The sequence below is a fragment of the Sciurus carolinensis genome, chromosome 11, assembly GCF_902686445.1.
Source record: "Sciurus carolinensis chromosome 11, mSciCar1.2, whole genome shotgun sequence".
In the NCBI taxonomy this organism is placed as follows: domain Eukaryota; kingdom Metazoa; phylum Chordata; class Mammalia; order Rodentia; family Sciuridae; genus Sciurus; species Sciurus carolinensis.
In genome coordinates, this window is record NC_062223.1 from 10,913,195 (window position 1) to 10,925,886 (window position 12,692).

Below are 12,692 nucleotides of genomic sequence, written 5' to 3' on the forward strand. Positions count from 1 at the left end.
AGACAGTCACCATACAGGGACATGGAGTGCATACTGTCCGTAGCAGGGCCACATTCTGGGTGGGGTTCTGGCTTCCAGCCCAGAGTCCAGCCAGGGCCTGGGTGTGATGCCCAGCGTATACACTAATGGCCCCAGATCTTTCAGGCTCTCTTAGGACAAGGGGGTGAGGAGGAGTCGAAGTTGGCAAGTCAGCTGCCCCCAGATAGGGCTCTGTGAGGTCACTGACCACTGAGCTGTCCTCTTGGGAAAAGAGCCACAGTTGGGAGGTTGGAGATTGGGGGAGGGCTGGAAGCCAGGGATAGGGAGGGGCTGGTGGCCAGCCCAGCACCCAGCTTTAGAAACAGACACGGGGGAGGGAAAGTGCACGGTGGAGCCCCCAGAGGAGGTCATGGGAGTCCAGTGGCTCTTCCCCAGCCCTGGGTCTCTTGTGTGTGCAAACCGCACACCACTCCAAGGCTTAAGTGTGGTCCTCTTCATCCTGATGGGAAGACAGGCAGGGAGCAAGATGGACTCCAGGATCTTCCCTCCCAGACTGTTGGAGGAACCCACCCCACCCCCACCAGCCTCTTCAGTCAGAGCCTCTCCAGAGTCCCAAGACAAGGAGGCTTTTCTGGAGCAGATGACCAAGCCCTTTGGCTCCACGGTCAGTGTTAGAGGTCAAGACAGCCTGGCTGGAGACAGTGGCTGCCCAGGACCTGACCCCTCCCAGCTCCCAGAGCCTCATGCCTGGGTACAGTGGGCCCTGGGAGCTCCCTCCCAGCCTGCTCACCTCCCCACCCTTCCCGCTAACCCGGAGCCTTCACAGAACCGGGCCCCGCCCCCTCCCCCACTGCTTAGTGAGCTGGCCACCTGGTGCCGTTTCACCTGAGGTTGGCCAGCCAAAGGACCTAGCTGAATTCTTTAGAATGAGGTGTGTTCGGGGCATGCACCTACAGCGACCATGTGATGTCCTCAGTGTTCCAGGTCTCTAGGAATCTGACTTACACGAAGAGCACACGTCCATATGCACATGCATGCGCTCTGGCCAGAGACGTGCACACGTGTCACACACAACAGGCCCGCAGCAAGCTCACACGGTCCCACTTCCACATGTGCACACACACACACGTTTTTACCTGTAAGAGCCCTTGCTCTTCATGCTCAGACACACAGAGGCATACGTGTGCTTAAAGCCAAAGGGCGTGTGCACACCCAGACCCCCTGCAAACCCTTAGACACCCATACACACCCGTTGAGACCCATAGATACAACCTATGCACACAGGCACTGTCTTGAGGCGGCTGCCCAGGTGCTCACCTGCTCCGTCACACTTATAAGTGTTCCCGGCACAAGTGTGCCCTCACATCTGACAGCGCCTTAAACCCACCAGGTCATACGAATGCGCAGAGCTGTGTGTACACGCATGTGAGTGTGTGCTCGGACCCACAAGCACACTCTCTCATCTGTTTTGTGTGCATGTCTGTGAGGCATCTGCAGCCCTGTTTATTTTTTGTTTTGAAACGGGGCCTCGTTAAGTTGCAGAGGCTGACCTTGAATTTGCAGTCTGCCCACTTCAGCCTTCCATAGCTGGGATTACAGGTGAGTGCCACTGTGCCCAGTCCTGCTCGCCTCTGTCGATGTATGTGCCCAGCGTTCCAAACCATACACAGGGCTGCAGGGCTGTGGAAGCACTCACTGATTTCAGGCCCTTGGGACACACACATGTTTAGGTGTTAGCATGTGCTCACATGTGCTCAGACCCACTGAGACCCATGCTTTGCAACATGTCCTCGGAATCAGAATCCCCATCTGTGCTCAGCTCACATAGCACATATGTGGACAGACCCATCTGCATGTCTCACAGCTACACAGGGATCATAGGATCCCACGTGTGTTCAGACTTACGCGTTTCAGAACCACAGAGGTGTGTGTGTGTTCAGATCAGCATGCACACGAGTGCTTGTACCCACTGAAGTACATGCACACACACAGAAGAGCATGTCCCTACTTAGGAGCACAGGGGTGCATGTACCACAGCTCCATCCACGTGTCCTTGCCAAGATGCACACAGACATCTGCAGAGCCAACCTGTGGTCCATTCCCACACACAGGTGCGCATGTGCACTGAGGCCCAGAGGGTGCATGCGGGCACATTCTCAGAGGCCGGCCGTGTGTGCTGAGCCCCAAGGTGTGCGTGCACACACACACACACACACACACACGCTCACTTGGGCCTGTATGGACCCACATAGGTGCTCACAGTGATGGGTTCACTGTGTGCTCAGTGGTACCCGTGCAGTGGCACATAAAGGGTGCATGTGTATCTTTAGACCCATAGGGCGTGCACACGTGTTCAGACCCAGCATAGCACATGCCTGTACGTTCGCCCTCTCGTGGGTACACACAGCTGTGCAGACCCACAAGGGCGGGCACATGTGCTTAGGGACGTGCTCAGGCGCACAGAAACACAGCCTCTCAGATTCACTCAGTCCCGTGCATGCTCAGGTGCATGGAAGTAGCCTCACACGCTGGCCCCTGGTGGGGCATTGTCCCTATGGGCACATAAAGGAGACACACCGGCTTCATTCCACAGCATCACACTCATTTGCTCAGACCCACGGAAGCATAAAGGTGATCAGATTCCAGGAGGCTCTCAAGTAACATTGCGTTAGCCCTTATCACAGATAAACTCCACATCTCTAGTTCAACATAGAAATGTGTGTCTTCTTTATAATAGGATATAAATAGGTGTTCCCGATTAGAGGGCAAGTCTTCAGGTGATAACCCAGGGCCAGCCTCTTCCACCTTGTGGCTGTACTACTCCTAACACTTCCCAAGTGGTGAGGCTGGGGACGGGGACGGGGCAGGGGAGGTTTTCCTGGGCCAGGCCCGGGAGAGCTGCCATTGCTCCTGCCCTTGTTCTGCTATCTAGAGTTCAGTCATGGGGCCATAGCCTGGCTTTCAGGAAGGCGAGGAGTCTGGTCTTGCTGTGCCTCCAGGAGGAAGCACAAATAGGCTTGAGTTCCAGCTAGTGACTTACGTACCACAATCTGGCCTTTAGGGCCACCAGGGATGTTTCACTCCTCTCCCATCTCAGAATACACCCACCTTTCCTCAAGGGAAACAACCGGAAGTCCCACCCAGTGAGGGCATTTGTCTCAGAGCAAGGATGTCCAGGAGAAGGCTGCCCACCCCATCCCAGGCCTGCCTCCCCTGGTGGGGATACCTCTATGTGACCTGGAGACCCGTGAACTGGAAGAATAATTTACCTTGTGCCTGCACAGCCTGAGAGGCACCTGGAATACAACCACACAGCACCCTCAGCTCAGAAAGGGAAGGCCGGTGCCACACGGCAGCTGCTGGTTCCCAGCATGGGCAAGGAGCCTCAGGGTTCACACTGGCCCAGTATGCTGGGGGCATGGGGACATCCTGCAGGCAGCCTCCAGCCTGAGGGGGGCGTTTCTCTAGCAAGCCCCGCCTCCGTGGTCAGACCCCCATCTCCATGTCCCTGGAGGCCCTCCCCACCCTCATCCTCCACGGAGTGGATATTGGGAGAAACGTCTTCCTTGGGCACGCAGGAACGCTCATGGCCCACTCCGCTCTTGTGTCTTTGGGGTACAAGGGTGACTTCAAGGCTGAGCTGGTCACAGCACCATTGTAGAGTTTGCTAGGCACAGTCTGTAGGCCCAAGGCTTCCCATTCTCTGCCCCTGCGCCCTTTTTGACCGAATGTCACACGCACACATCAGATCCATCAAGGGCCACGTGAACAGCAGGTGGGAGGCCACACCCTCATTCGGATCCTGGGAAGGGCTGAGTCCCAGATAGCCCCTCCAGCCCTCTCGGGCTTCTCTCTTCCCATCCGGGGCTTGGAAGCTGTGGCTTCTCTGACGTTTGCAGGCCCTGCATTTCTGGCCTGCGCTGTGCCCTTCATTCCTGCTTGTGCACCAGCCAGTTCTTGCCTAAGCTTGTCTCCTTTTTGTAACACGTTTCTAAAAGCAGAAGGTCAGTGCTGGCACCACCCCCAGCCCTTTGCCCTCGCTGTCCCTCAGGGTCCTAGCCTCAGAGTGTGCCCTGCCCTCTAAGGTTCCCAAGCAGTGGTTTGCACCAAATGCTTGCCACCACCAGTTGTATGGGTCTTCATCTTTCCCACCTATGTCCCTTTCATTGGATTGTCACCTGAGTGCCTCAGGGTTTTGTTATCCTAACACCCATTTTGGGTGCCGGTGCCTGCATTTTGTTAAGGGAACCTTTGTTTCTGTAGCAGACGAGCCGGGAATCTCAGTGGTTCACTCAGGAACAGTCTTGCTCTTAGGTGCATTCTACCTAGCACTCCTGATCAGCACGTGGCTCTGTCCCCAGGGCGTCTTCATAATCCACCCTCCTTCCATCTGTAGGTCCTCCATTTTCAATATGTGGTTGCCAAGGTCACTGGAGAGAGTGTGGAGCACGGTACCCCAGGGAGGCTGCTAGGGGCCTGTATGGGCAGGGTCCACTTCTCAGCCCTGTGGCCACGCCCAGTTGCAAGGGATACTGGGAAACGTAGTCCAGCTGCCTGGGGAAGGAGGAAATGAGTGGTGAGGAAGGCAGGTGTTCAGAGCCATGGCCTATGTTCTGAGAGGCAGTCACACGTTCACACGGAGCCCAGAGCCAGGCTCGGAGGCCAGCAGACACACGCCAGGGCCAGAGAGCCACCCACGCACGCTCATCTGTCCAGACATGCCCATCAGCTCCACGGAGCTTGTGTGCACAGACGCACGCACGTGCTTAGTGACATGTGCCAGGGGCATGGAAGCTGGCCTCTGAGGGCGAGCTCGTGTGCTTGTGCAACCCCAGGAGGTAGCTCTCCTCTCTGACTCGGAAACGCCCTGACCTTCGCCCTCGCCATGCTGACGTTCCAGGGGGGGCGGGGCGCCGTTCTTCAGGCCACGGTGCGCAGTGACATGGGTGGTTGCGCACACAGGTGAGTAAGGACTGGAATCTAGCCAGTGCCCTGTCTGCCCGGCTGTTTCCTGGGCCCAGAGCAGGGTGCGCCTGCATGGAGGAGAGTGGCTTTTTCCAGCGTGGCACAGATGCCGCCTGTGAAGTTGTGCCCAGGCAGGGCCGGCTCTGCCGAGTGGGGCTACCTTTTTCCCTAATCCACATGAAATGCCCTGTAGGAGAGTGACCTTGCCCCACAGCCCGGGCAGGGCACCCAGGGCTGGTGGCTGTGCCTTGTGAGATGATGGCTCGGTCTCGGACACTCTCAGCCTCAGTTCTGGGCTCCCTCACTAGGGAGGGCACATCTTGCTTAGGTGGGAATGGGGTTTGTGGGTGAATTTCTAATTAGGGGACTTCTGTGCCCTACAAATAGAAAGAGCCCAGCTTGCTGGGCATGCTTCTCCAGAGAGAGGAGAGTCCAGAGGGAGAAAGTATTCAGGAATGGCTGCTGGTGTCCTGGGTCAGAATGGAATTCTCTAGCAAATGGGCCTAATGTGCACTAAGATTCTGTTTTCTTAGGATGCAGAGGAGCAAAGAGTGGGTAGGTGACATCTGTGATAAACGTGCACCTGTGTTTTCCAAATGCTGCAGCTGCCTGGAAGCCTGAGGATTGGGCAGGAGGCTGCCTCGGGTTCTGACTAGACTCTGATCGCTCCAGAGGGCTCTCAGGGTGCACCCTTGATATAAAGCTGACCCCCTCCAAGTCCTCACGAATCTGTGCCTCTCCCTCAGCAGTCCATCTGGAGGGGCCTCAGTGGGACTTTGCCCTGTGAAGAGTGTCTGAGGGGTCCTCCCTGCCTTCAGGCCTTGCTGCCTCTTCACCAAGGTTGGGCTCACCTCATCCTTCCTGGAAGGTCAGCACATGACCCCAGGAAGGCCAGGAGGGCCAAGCACCCAGAGCCCAGCTGGGGTTGAGAGGATTCTCCATGGCCTACTGGATAGGGGGTGGGGTGGGAGACAGAGTGCAAAGGGGGCACCGTGGGGCAGTCACGGCAGTGTGGGGGACATGGGCTTGCAGGATGTCTTGGGAGATGTGCTGCCAAATTTGTGCAGAGAAGGGCCAGAAAGCCCCCAGAGAGGCTGGAATGGCAGGAAGAAAACAGGCCTGATGTGAAACCCAGGAGAGCTGTGGGCCTAGGGAGGGGACCTGGGAAGCCCGAGTGTCCTGAGGACCAGCGAGTTGGGGCAAATGGTTTTGGGGGACTTAGGGCAGCAGAACTTGTCTGTGGTTCAAAGCTTGAAGCTCCACCTGCCTTTGCCTTGCTGGGGGTGGCAGGATGGTAGAGAGCCCAGGTCTGTACTGTGATCAGCACTTTAGGATGGGACATGTCACAGAATGGTTCTCCACTGGGTCTGAGCCTGAGCCTTGGACCTGGTACTTTGCCAGGTCTCCAGCTCTGGCCAACTGACTGAAGGTCATAAGTCAGCTTAGGGCAAACTTTGACCCTGGAGTTCCCAGGACTCACGGGTGGCCAGTCTGGAAGATGAGGCTGGCAGTCTGGCATGGTGGTGCACACCAGTAATCCCAGCAACTCTAGGAGGCTGAGGCAGGAGGAGCACAAGTTTGAGGCTGCGTCAGCAATTTAGTAAGACATTCAGCAACTTAGTGAGACCCTGCCTTAAAATAAAAAGGGCTGGGATGCGGCTCAGTGGTAGAGCACCTGTGGGTTCAATCTCCAGCACCATTAGAAAAAAACAGTGAGGCTGGCAGAGGGTGGACAGGGCCATGTAGTGGGGTGCCTACCAGGCTGAGCTCTCAGCAGTAGGACCTGCTGCCCAAGGTGGTGGAGGCAGGAGGGTGTGCAGAGCTCTGCTGCTCACCTGCTTCCCCAGGTACCTATCCTGATATGGCTCAGGAAATACTTGAAGAATGTTCTTTCCCTTTCCCTAGAAAACCATAATGACCCCGGCTCTATGCTAACCTCGATGCTGGGTGCTTGGGGAGACTGACAGATGAGGCGTGGGCTTTTGGGCCTTCACTGGCAGCAAGTCCAAACCTATGCTCCAGGATAGAGCAGGGATGTGGCACCAGAGGCAGGCGCATCCTCTGGAGTGCCTGAACCAGGTGTTTGGCCGAACTCAGATGAGTGAGCTATCGGTAGGGAAATGTGCTTTGAATATAAGGCAAAGGTCAGGGAGACAGGTGGATTGGGCTGCAGGGAGGACCCCAGACAAGCTCAAGGTCTGTGCAGGAAAAGGGAGTCTGGCACGTTTGGGCCCAGGATGTCACCACATGAGGGGCTCTCCGCTCTCCTGCAACCAGGGTGCAGGGACCAGGAACCAGGCTGTAGGCCATCCTTCAGTGAGTGAGGCTCAGATGGGTTGAGAAGGACACATTCTGTTGCTCTATAGGCTGGAGGACCCTTAGAGCCAGGCCTTGACCTCACTCTGAGCCTGGAGCCCCAAACCCTACTTTTGTAGATGAGGAAACTGTGGCCCAGGAGGTGAAGAAACGTGCCCAGTCACATAGGAACTCGGTGACCAAGCCGGTGTGTAGCCTCCCAGGTTAGCATCTAAGTCCGAGCATTGCCTGGAGGCGTGGGAGGATGCGTTGGGCTTCCCTGGTGTCCAGAACCACGGAAAGGACTGGGCACATCCCAGCCTCCACATCTGCATCCATTAGTATCTGGAATTGGACAATCCCATCAGGCTTCTCTGCTTTTGGCTCAGCTTTTTATTGAGGTTGAACCCATGGAGGGTCAGGAGTCCTGGGGCTTCAAAGTTTGGGGTTCAGGGGAGCCCCTGACCAGGGATGATTGGAGTCTTCCTGGTGGGAAGAGCAGCCTGGGGAGCTGGGCAAGTTTTCCAGTTCAGTGGCCGGGTCTCCTCTAGGACTGGCTGATGTGGCCAAGATGGCTCTGTGAGATTGCTGGAGCTGGTGAGGGAGGGGTCAGCAGAGGTGTGTGAGCTGCAGAGCCTTCCCAGGGCTGGGGTGGGTGGAGCCAGGGTTGCAGTGGTGCAGGACCCAGCAGTGCTTGCTTACCGGGGAGGCTTCGCAGTTCAGGGAGATCTTGCTCAGGTGTGGGTGGGGCTTAGGGTGTGCTAGAGGGAGAGCCGGAGGTGAAAGCTGCAGCCCCAGAGGAGTCCCACCCCCACCCCCAGGCACTGAGAGCCCTGCTCCAGTCTCTTCTAACCCAGGCCAGTGGGTTGCTGTGCTTTGATTTGAGGGGAGGCCCAGGAGGCTGATGGGAGTTGTAGTTGTTGACCCAGGAGTCCATGGGACTACCCCTCCGAGGGCTAATGGAGTTGTAGTTCTCACTTGGGGGGCTGATGGGAATTGCAGTTTCTGCCCTGGGGGCTCCAGTTATGAGACCTAGAGAGGAGGAGACCCCACCACCACTGTGCCCTGCCCACTAGTTCCCCCGGGCCCTGTTTTAGCAAGTGCACCCTTCCCAGATGGCTGTGTATGTATTTTCTTTTCTTTTTTTGCTTTCTTCTTCTTTCCGTTGTTTTATTATTGTTTTAACAATAATAAGAGGGCCAGAGGCAGTCAAGCCCTGGCCAGGTCCTGGCGGCTCATGGGGGTTCTGGGGTGGAGGGAGGGGGGAAGTTAGTGGGGGTCAGAGATGGAGGGTGGAGAGAGAAAGGTGGGGAGTTAGGTTTAGCTCAGGACTCAGGTGACCCTGTTCCCCACCCCCTGCCTGCTCTTCCCCGGCTTCCCGCCTCTTCTGGCTTGCCCCGCCCCTCCCAGAGTGACCTGCTTCTGACTCCTCCGTGCCCACTCTTCCTCTCGGGCCTCATCCTCCCCCTTCAGAGTCTCCTTTCCCACCGCCCACCCACAGTTAGCCCTCCAAGCCCCTTCCCTGGCCACCCCTCCCACGCAGCAGTTCCTACGGCGCCTGCTAGTCCTTCCTCCCCGGCCCCTCTTCCCACTGACCCCTCCTCCCGACCCGCCACAGCCGGTGCTGGTGACAGTCGCCCAGCCCAGGCCTGCACTGCGCAGAGTTCAGCTTTGTGTGTAATCGCGGGGGAGAGGGCACAGGTGAGGGAGGAGACAGTGTTGAGGAGGAAGTGAGACGTCCAGGGAGAGCAGAGTGAGGGAGGGAGGCCAAACAGACAGGAAACGTTGTACGGAAAAGTTGTTTTTTCTTATTTTTTTTCCGGGAGAACCCGCTTACACAGCTCTGTTTGTAATTTTTTTCTTCATGCTAAAATCACACGGCCTATTTGTTGATGTAAGTTGCCTGAATTCCGTGGTATGCTATCTTCTTTTTTAAAAACAAAAAGAAAAAAAAAAAAAAGAAAAATCTAGAAAAAAAAAAACCCTAAAAGATATTGTTGTTAGGTTTGTTTAAATGCTGCTGTTGTATCTGTTTTAAAGCCTTAAACCAGTAGAGTTGTTTTTGTTTTTTTCCGTTTCTTTTCGATTTCCTTTCCTTTCTGTTCCTTTTGGTTTCTTAAGACAAACAAAAGACCAAAACCCAGAGTCGCAGAGCCCGTGCGTGGGGTGCCCAGGGCATCCGGGCCGCTGCCCGCTTAAAGCGCAGTGCTCCGGCCGGCTGGCGGGCGGGCCCGGCCCGCTCTAGTCTCCGCCAAAGCCAATTGGAACCGATTGGGTGTGTGAGGCTGTTGTTTCTCTCTCTGTGCCGGCCGCCCGCGCCCCGGCCCGCGCTGACGCCCCCTCTTCTCTCTTCTCTTTCTTCTTCTAGGAGGAGAGTTAATATTGCCCATTATCACGGAGGACTCCTTAGACCCCCCTCCCGTGGCCACCCGGTCCCCCTTCGTGCCCCCGCCCCCCACCTTCTACCCCTTCCTCACGGGCGTGGGCGCCACCCAAGACACCCTGCCCCCGCCCGCCGCGCGCCGCCCGCCCCCCGGGGGCCCGTGCCAGGCGGAGCGGGACGACAGCGACTGCGAGGAGCCCATCGAGGCCTCGGGCTTCGCCTCCGGGGAGGTCTTTGACTCCAGCCTCCCGCCCACGGACGACGAGGACTTTTACACCACCTTCCCCCTGGTCACGGACCGCACCACCCTCCTGTCACCCCGCAAACCTGCTCCCCGGCCCAACCTCAGGACAGATGGGGCCACGGGCGCCCCTGGGGTGCTGTTCGCACCCTCCGTCCCGGCCCCTAACCTGCCGGCGGGCAAAATGAACCACCGAGACCCGCTGCAGCCCTTGCTGGAGAACCCGCCCCTGGGGCCCGGGGCCCCCACGTCCTTCGAGCCGCGGAGGCCCCCGCCCCTGCGTCCCGGCGGGACCTCAGCCCCCGGCTTCCCCCATCTGCCCACAGCCAACCCCACGGGGCCCGGGGAGCGGGGCCCGCCGGGAGCGGTGGAGGTGATCCGGGAGTCCAGCAGCACCACGGGCATGGTGGTGGGCATCGTGGCGGCGGCGGCGCTCTGCATCCTCATCCTCCTCTACGCCATGTACAAGTACCGCAACCGCGACGAGGGCTCCTACCAGGTGGACCAGAGCCGGAACTACATCAGTAACTCGGCCCAGAGCAATGGGGCGGTGGTGAAGGAGAAGGCCCCGGCCGCCCCCAAGACGCCCAGCAAGGCCAAGAAGAACAAGGACAAGGAGTATTACGTCTGAGCGCCCGGCTCCGGCCCACTGCCAGCCGCCCCTCCCGGGAGGCCTCTCCTGCCGGGCCTGGGGACCCTCTCCCTGGCTGCCTCAGGCTTCCCTCGCACAGAGGAAACGCAAAAAAGAAAAGGATAACCCCGTGCTCGTCCCCTTCCTCCTCCGTCCACGGCGCCAGGCACTGTCAGCCCCGGGGCTGTCTGTCCCTCTGGGCTCGGCGCCGCCAGGCAGGGCACGTGCTCACAGCCCTGGGTTGATTTATTTTTTTAAGGGGGGTAGTTTTATTTTGGTGGGGTTGGGCGGGAAGGAAGGCTGGGGTTTTGTAAAGTGTCCACTACACGTTGTTCATTTCCCTCGATTTTTTTCCTCCCTCCGTCCCTCCTGCCTTCCTCCCCTTCCCAAGCCCTCCGGTCCCCATCCCAGGCTTGCTGTGTCTCTCTGTCCCCACCCTCCTTCCCCCTTCTCCTTTTTTGTGTGTGTGTATCTGGTTTCTCCCTTTCCTCCCTTTGGGTTTCCAGAGTCGGTGGGAGAAGGGCGGGAGGATGGCCCCCCAGCGGCCCGCAGGGTGGCTGGGGAGGGGCGGGGCAGTGGGGTTGTCCCCGAGTGCCCCAGCTCTCCTCAGCGGGAGAGGCGCCCGCCTGGGGCCGTCCAGGGGAGGGGCTGAGGCCTGGCTGCAGGCCTGAGGCGTGTGTGCCGCCGGCAATGGGCAACGGGCAACGGGCAACGTGCAACGTGCATTGACATTGACGGGGAAGCTGCCGAGGAGCAGGGGTGGGGGCGGGCGGGGGGAGGGGAAGGCAAACGCAGATATATATTAAAGACAAATACTCGATACCAAGAGCAGCAGCCTGTGGCACCCGCTGGGCGCGGCGCAGGGAAGGGAGGGAGTGGAGGTGGCATCTGTGGACTGCTGGGGTCACCTCTCGGCCCACGGGCTCCCTGCTCCCCCAGTTTTTTTCTCTTTGTTAACAAATGTGTCTGAGTCTTGGAAAACACCCCAACCCCGGAAATGTGTGGGAAAAAGAAAACAAAAACTTTCCAAATTCCAACAGTCCTGTGCAGTTTGTTCATGGTGGTGCTGTTAGGACCCTGGACCTGGCTTTGGGCTGGGGCTGGGGCCCAAGTGGGACCCATGAGAGCTGGTAAGTTTCCGGCACTTTCAAGCTGAGCACAACTTTGGGGTCCTGGCTCGGCTTGTCTGTGTCTGGTGGGGCTGCCGGCAGGACACAGCCGGGAGCAGGTGAGCGAGGGCTGGTCTGTGCCCCCAGATCTTCCTTCTCAGTCTTCCCAGCAGGGATAGGCAACATGTTGCCCCAGAGACAAATCCCCAGAGGCTTAGTGTTGCCCAGGCCCTGGGGCTGGGCCCTGGGGCTGACCTGGTGTGGGGTGGACTACTGACCCTTCCCCGACCTTGGAGGCGGTGCACGCTCCTGGTTTATGGGAGCTTTGGTGCCTGGTCCAAGGTCTCAAGGGAGTCAGTAACTGAGCCCAACAGCCTCCACCAGCCTCCTGTGGTCTCTGCTTCTTCTCCTGGGCCCCCCGGAGTTTGAGCCTAGGGACTTCCGCCCCGAGTCCACCCTGGCCGACTGGGCGGCTCCTGGGACTGGAGGTGGAAGCAGAGCCTCCTTTTGCTGCAGGTGGCAGGGAGCGCATTCCTTCAAGGAGACCCCAGCAAGGCCACGATTGGGGGTGGGTCTGTGTTGAGCCTCTCAGGGGCAAGAAACAGACTCTGGAGACCCGGATTCTATGTAGGATCCACGTGTGTGGCGTCCTGGGGAGGAGAGTGAGTGGGCCTGGACCCAGGGGTGGCAGTGGCAGTGGTCTCAGGCATGCTGCTGCCACTCAGGCCTCCTCTCTCCGTCGGCGCCTGCGCCTTCTGCTCGGTGGATCTCGCCTCCCCTCCTGGCTCTGCTGCCTGGGCCCTTGGTGCTGTGTCGCCCATCACTGCCCATCTGCAGCAGGCGGCCCTGGCTGTGGGCCAACTCAGACTCCAGGCATTTCCAGTCCAAAAGCCTGGCCCATTTTAGTCCTAGGCACCTGGGTACCCACAGGAACCCACTGGGCAGAGGAATGTCCCTGAGGGGGTGGCAGATGCTGCCCAAGTGGCTCCAGCCAGCTCCAGCAGCCCAGCTTGCCCGCCCTCTTCTCCCCTCCATCCTGGAAGGGCTTATCTTGGGACCCTCCCCAGCATGGTGCCCCCTCAGGCCTTT

General features: G+C 58.5%; 1 protein-coding gene across 30 annotated transcripts in view; it reads left to right on the forward strand.

Annotated features, from left to right (window-relative positions):
- Positions 1 to 10,625, forward strand: part of Nrxn2 (neurexin 2) — a 102,082-nt gene extending 91,457 nt beyond the window's left edge. For 17 of the 30 annotated variants that reach the window (XM_047516380.1, XM_047516392.1, XM_047516382.1 and 14 more), the window contains one exon: positions 9,608 to 10,625. In XM_047516380.1, coding sequence (XP_047372336.1) covers positions 9,608 to 10,494 — 887 coding nt within the window. In that variant the 3' untranslated portion in view covers positions 10,495 to 10,625. The remainder of the gene's footprint in view (positions 1 to 9,607) is intronic. The other 13 variants (XM_047516396.1, XM_047516401.1, XM_047516397.1 and 10 more) reach the window with 1 other exon arrangement.
- Positions 10,626 to 12,692: the final 2,067 nt, after the last annotated feature.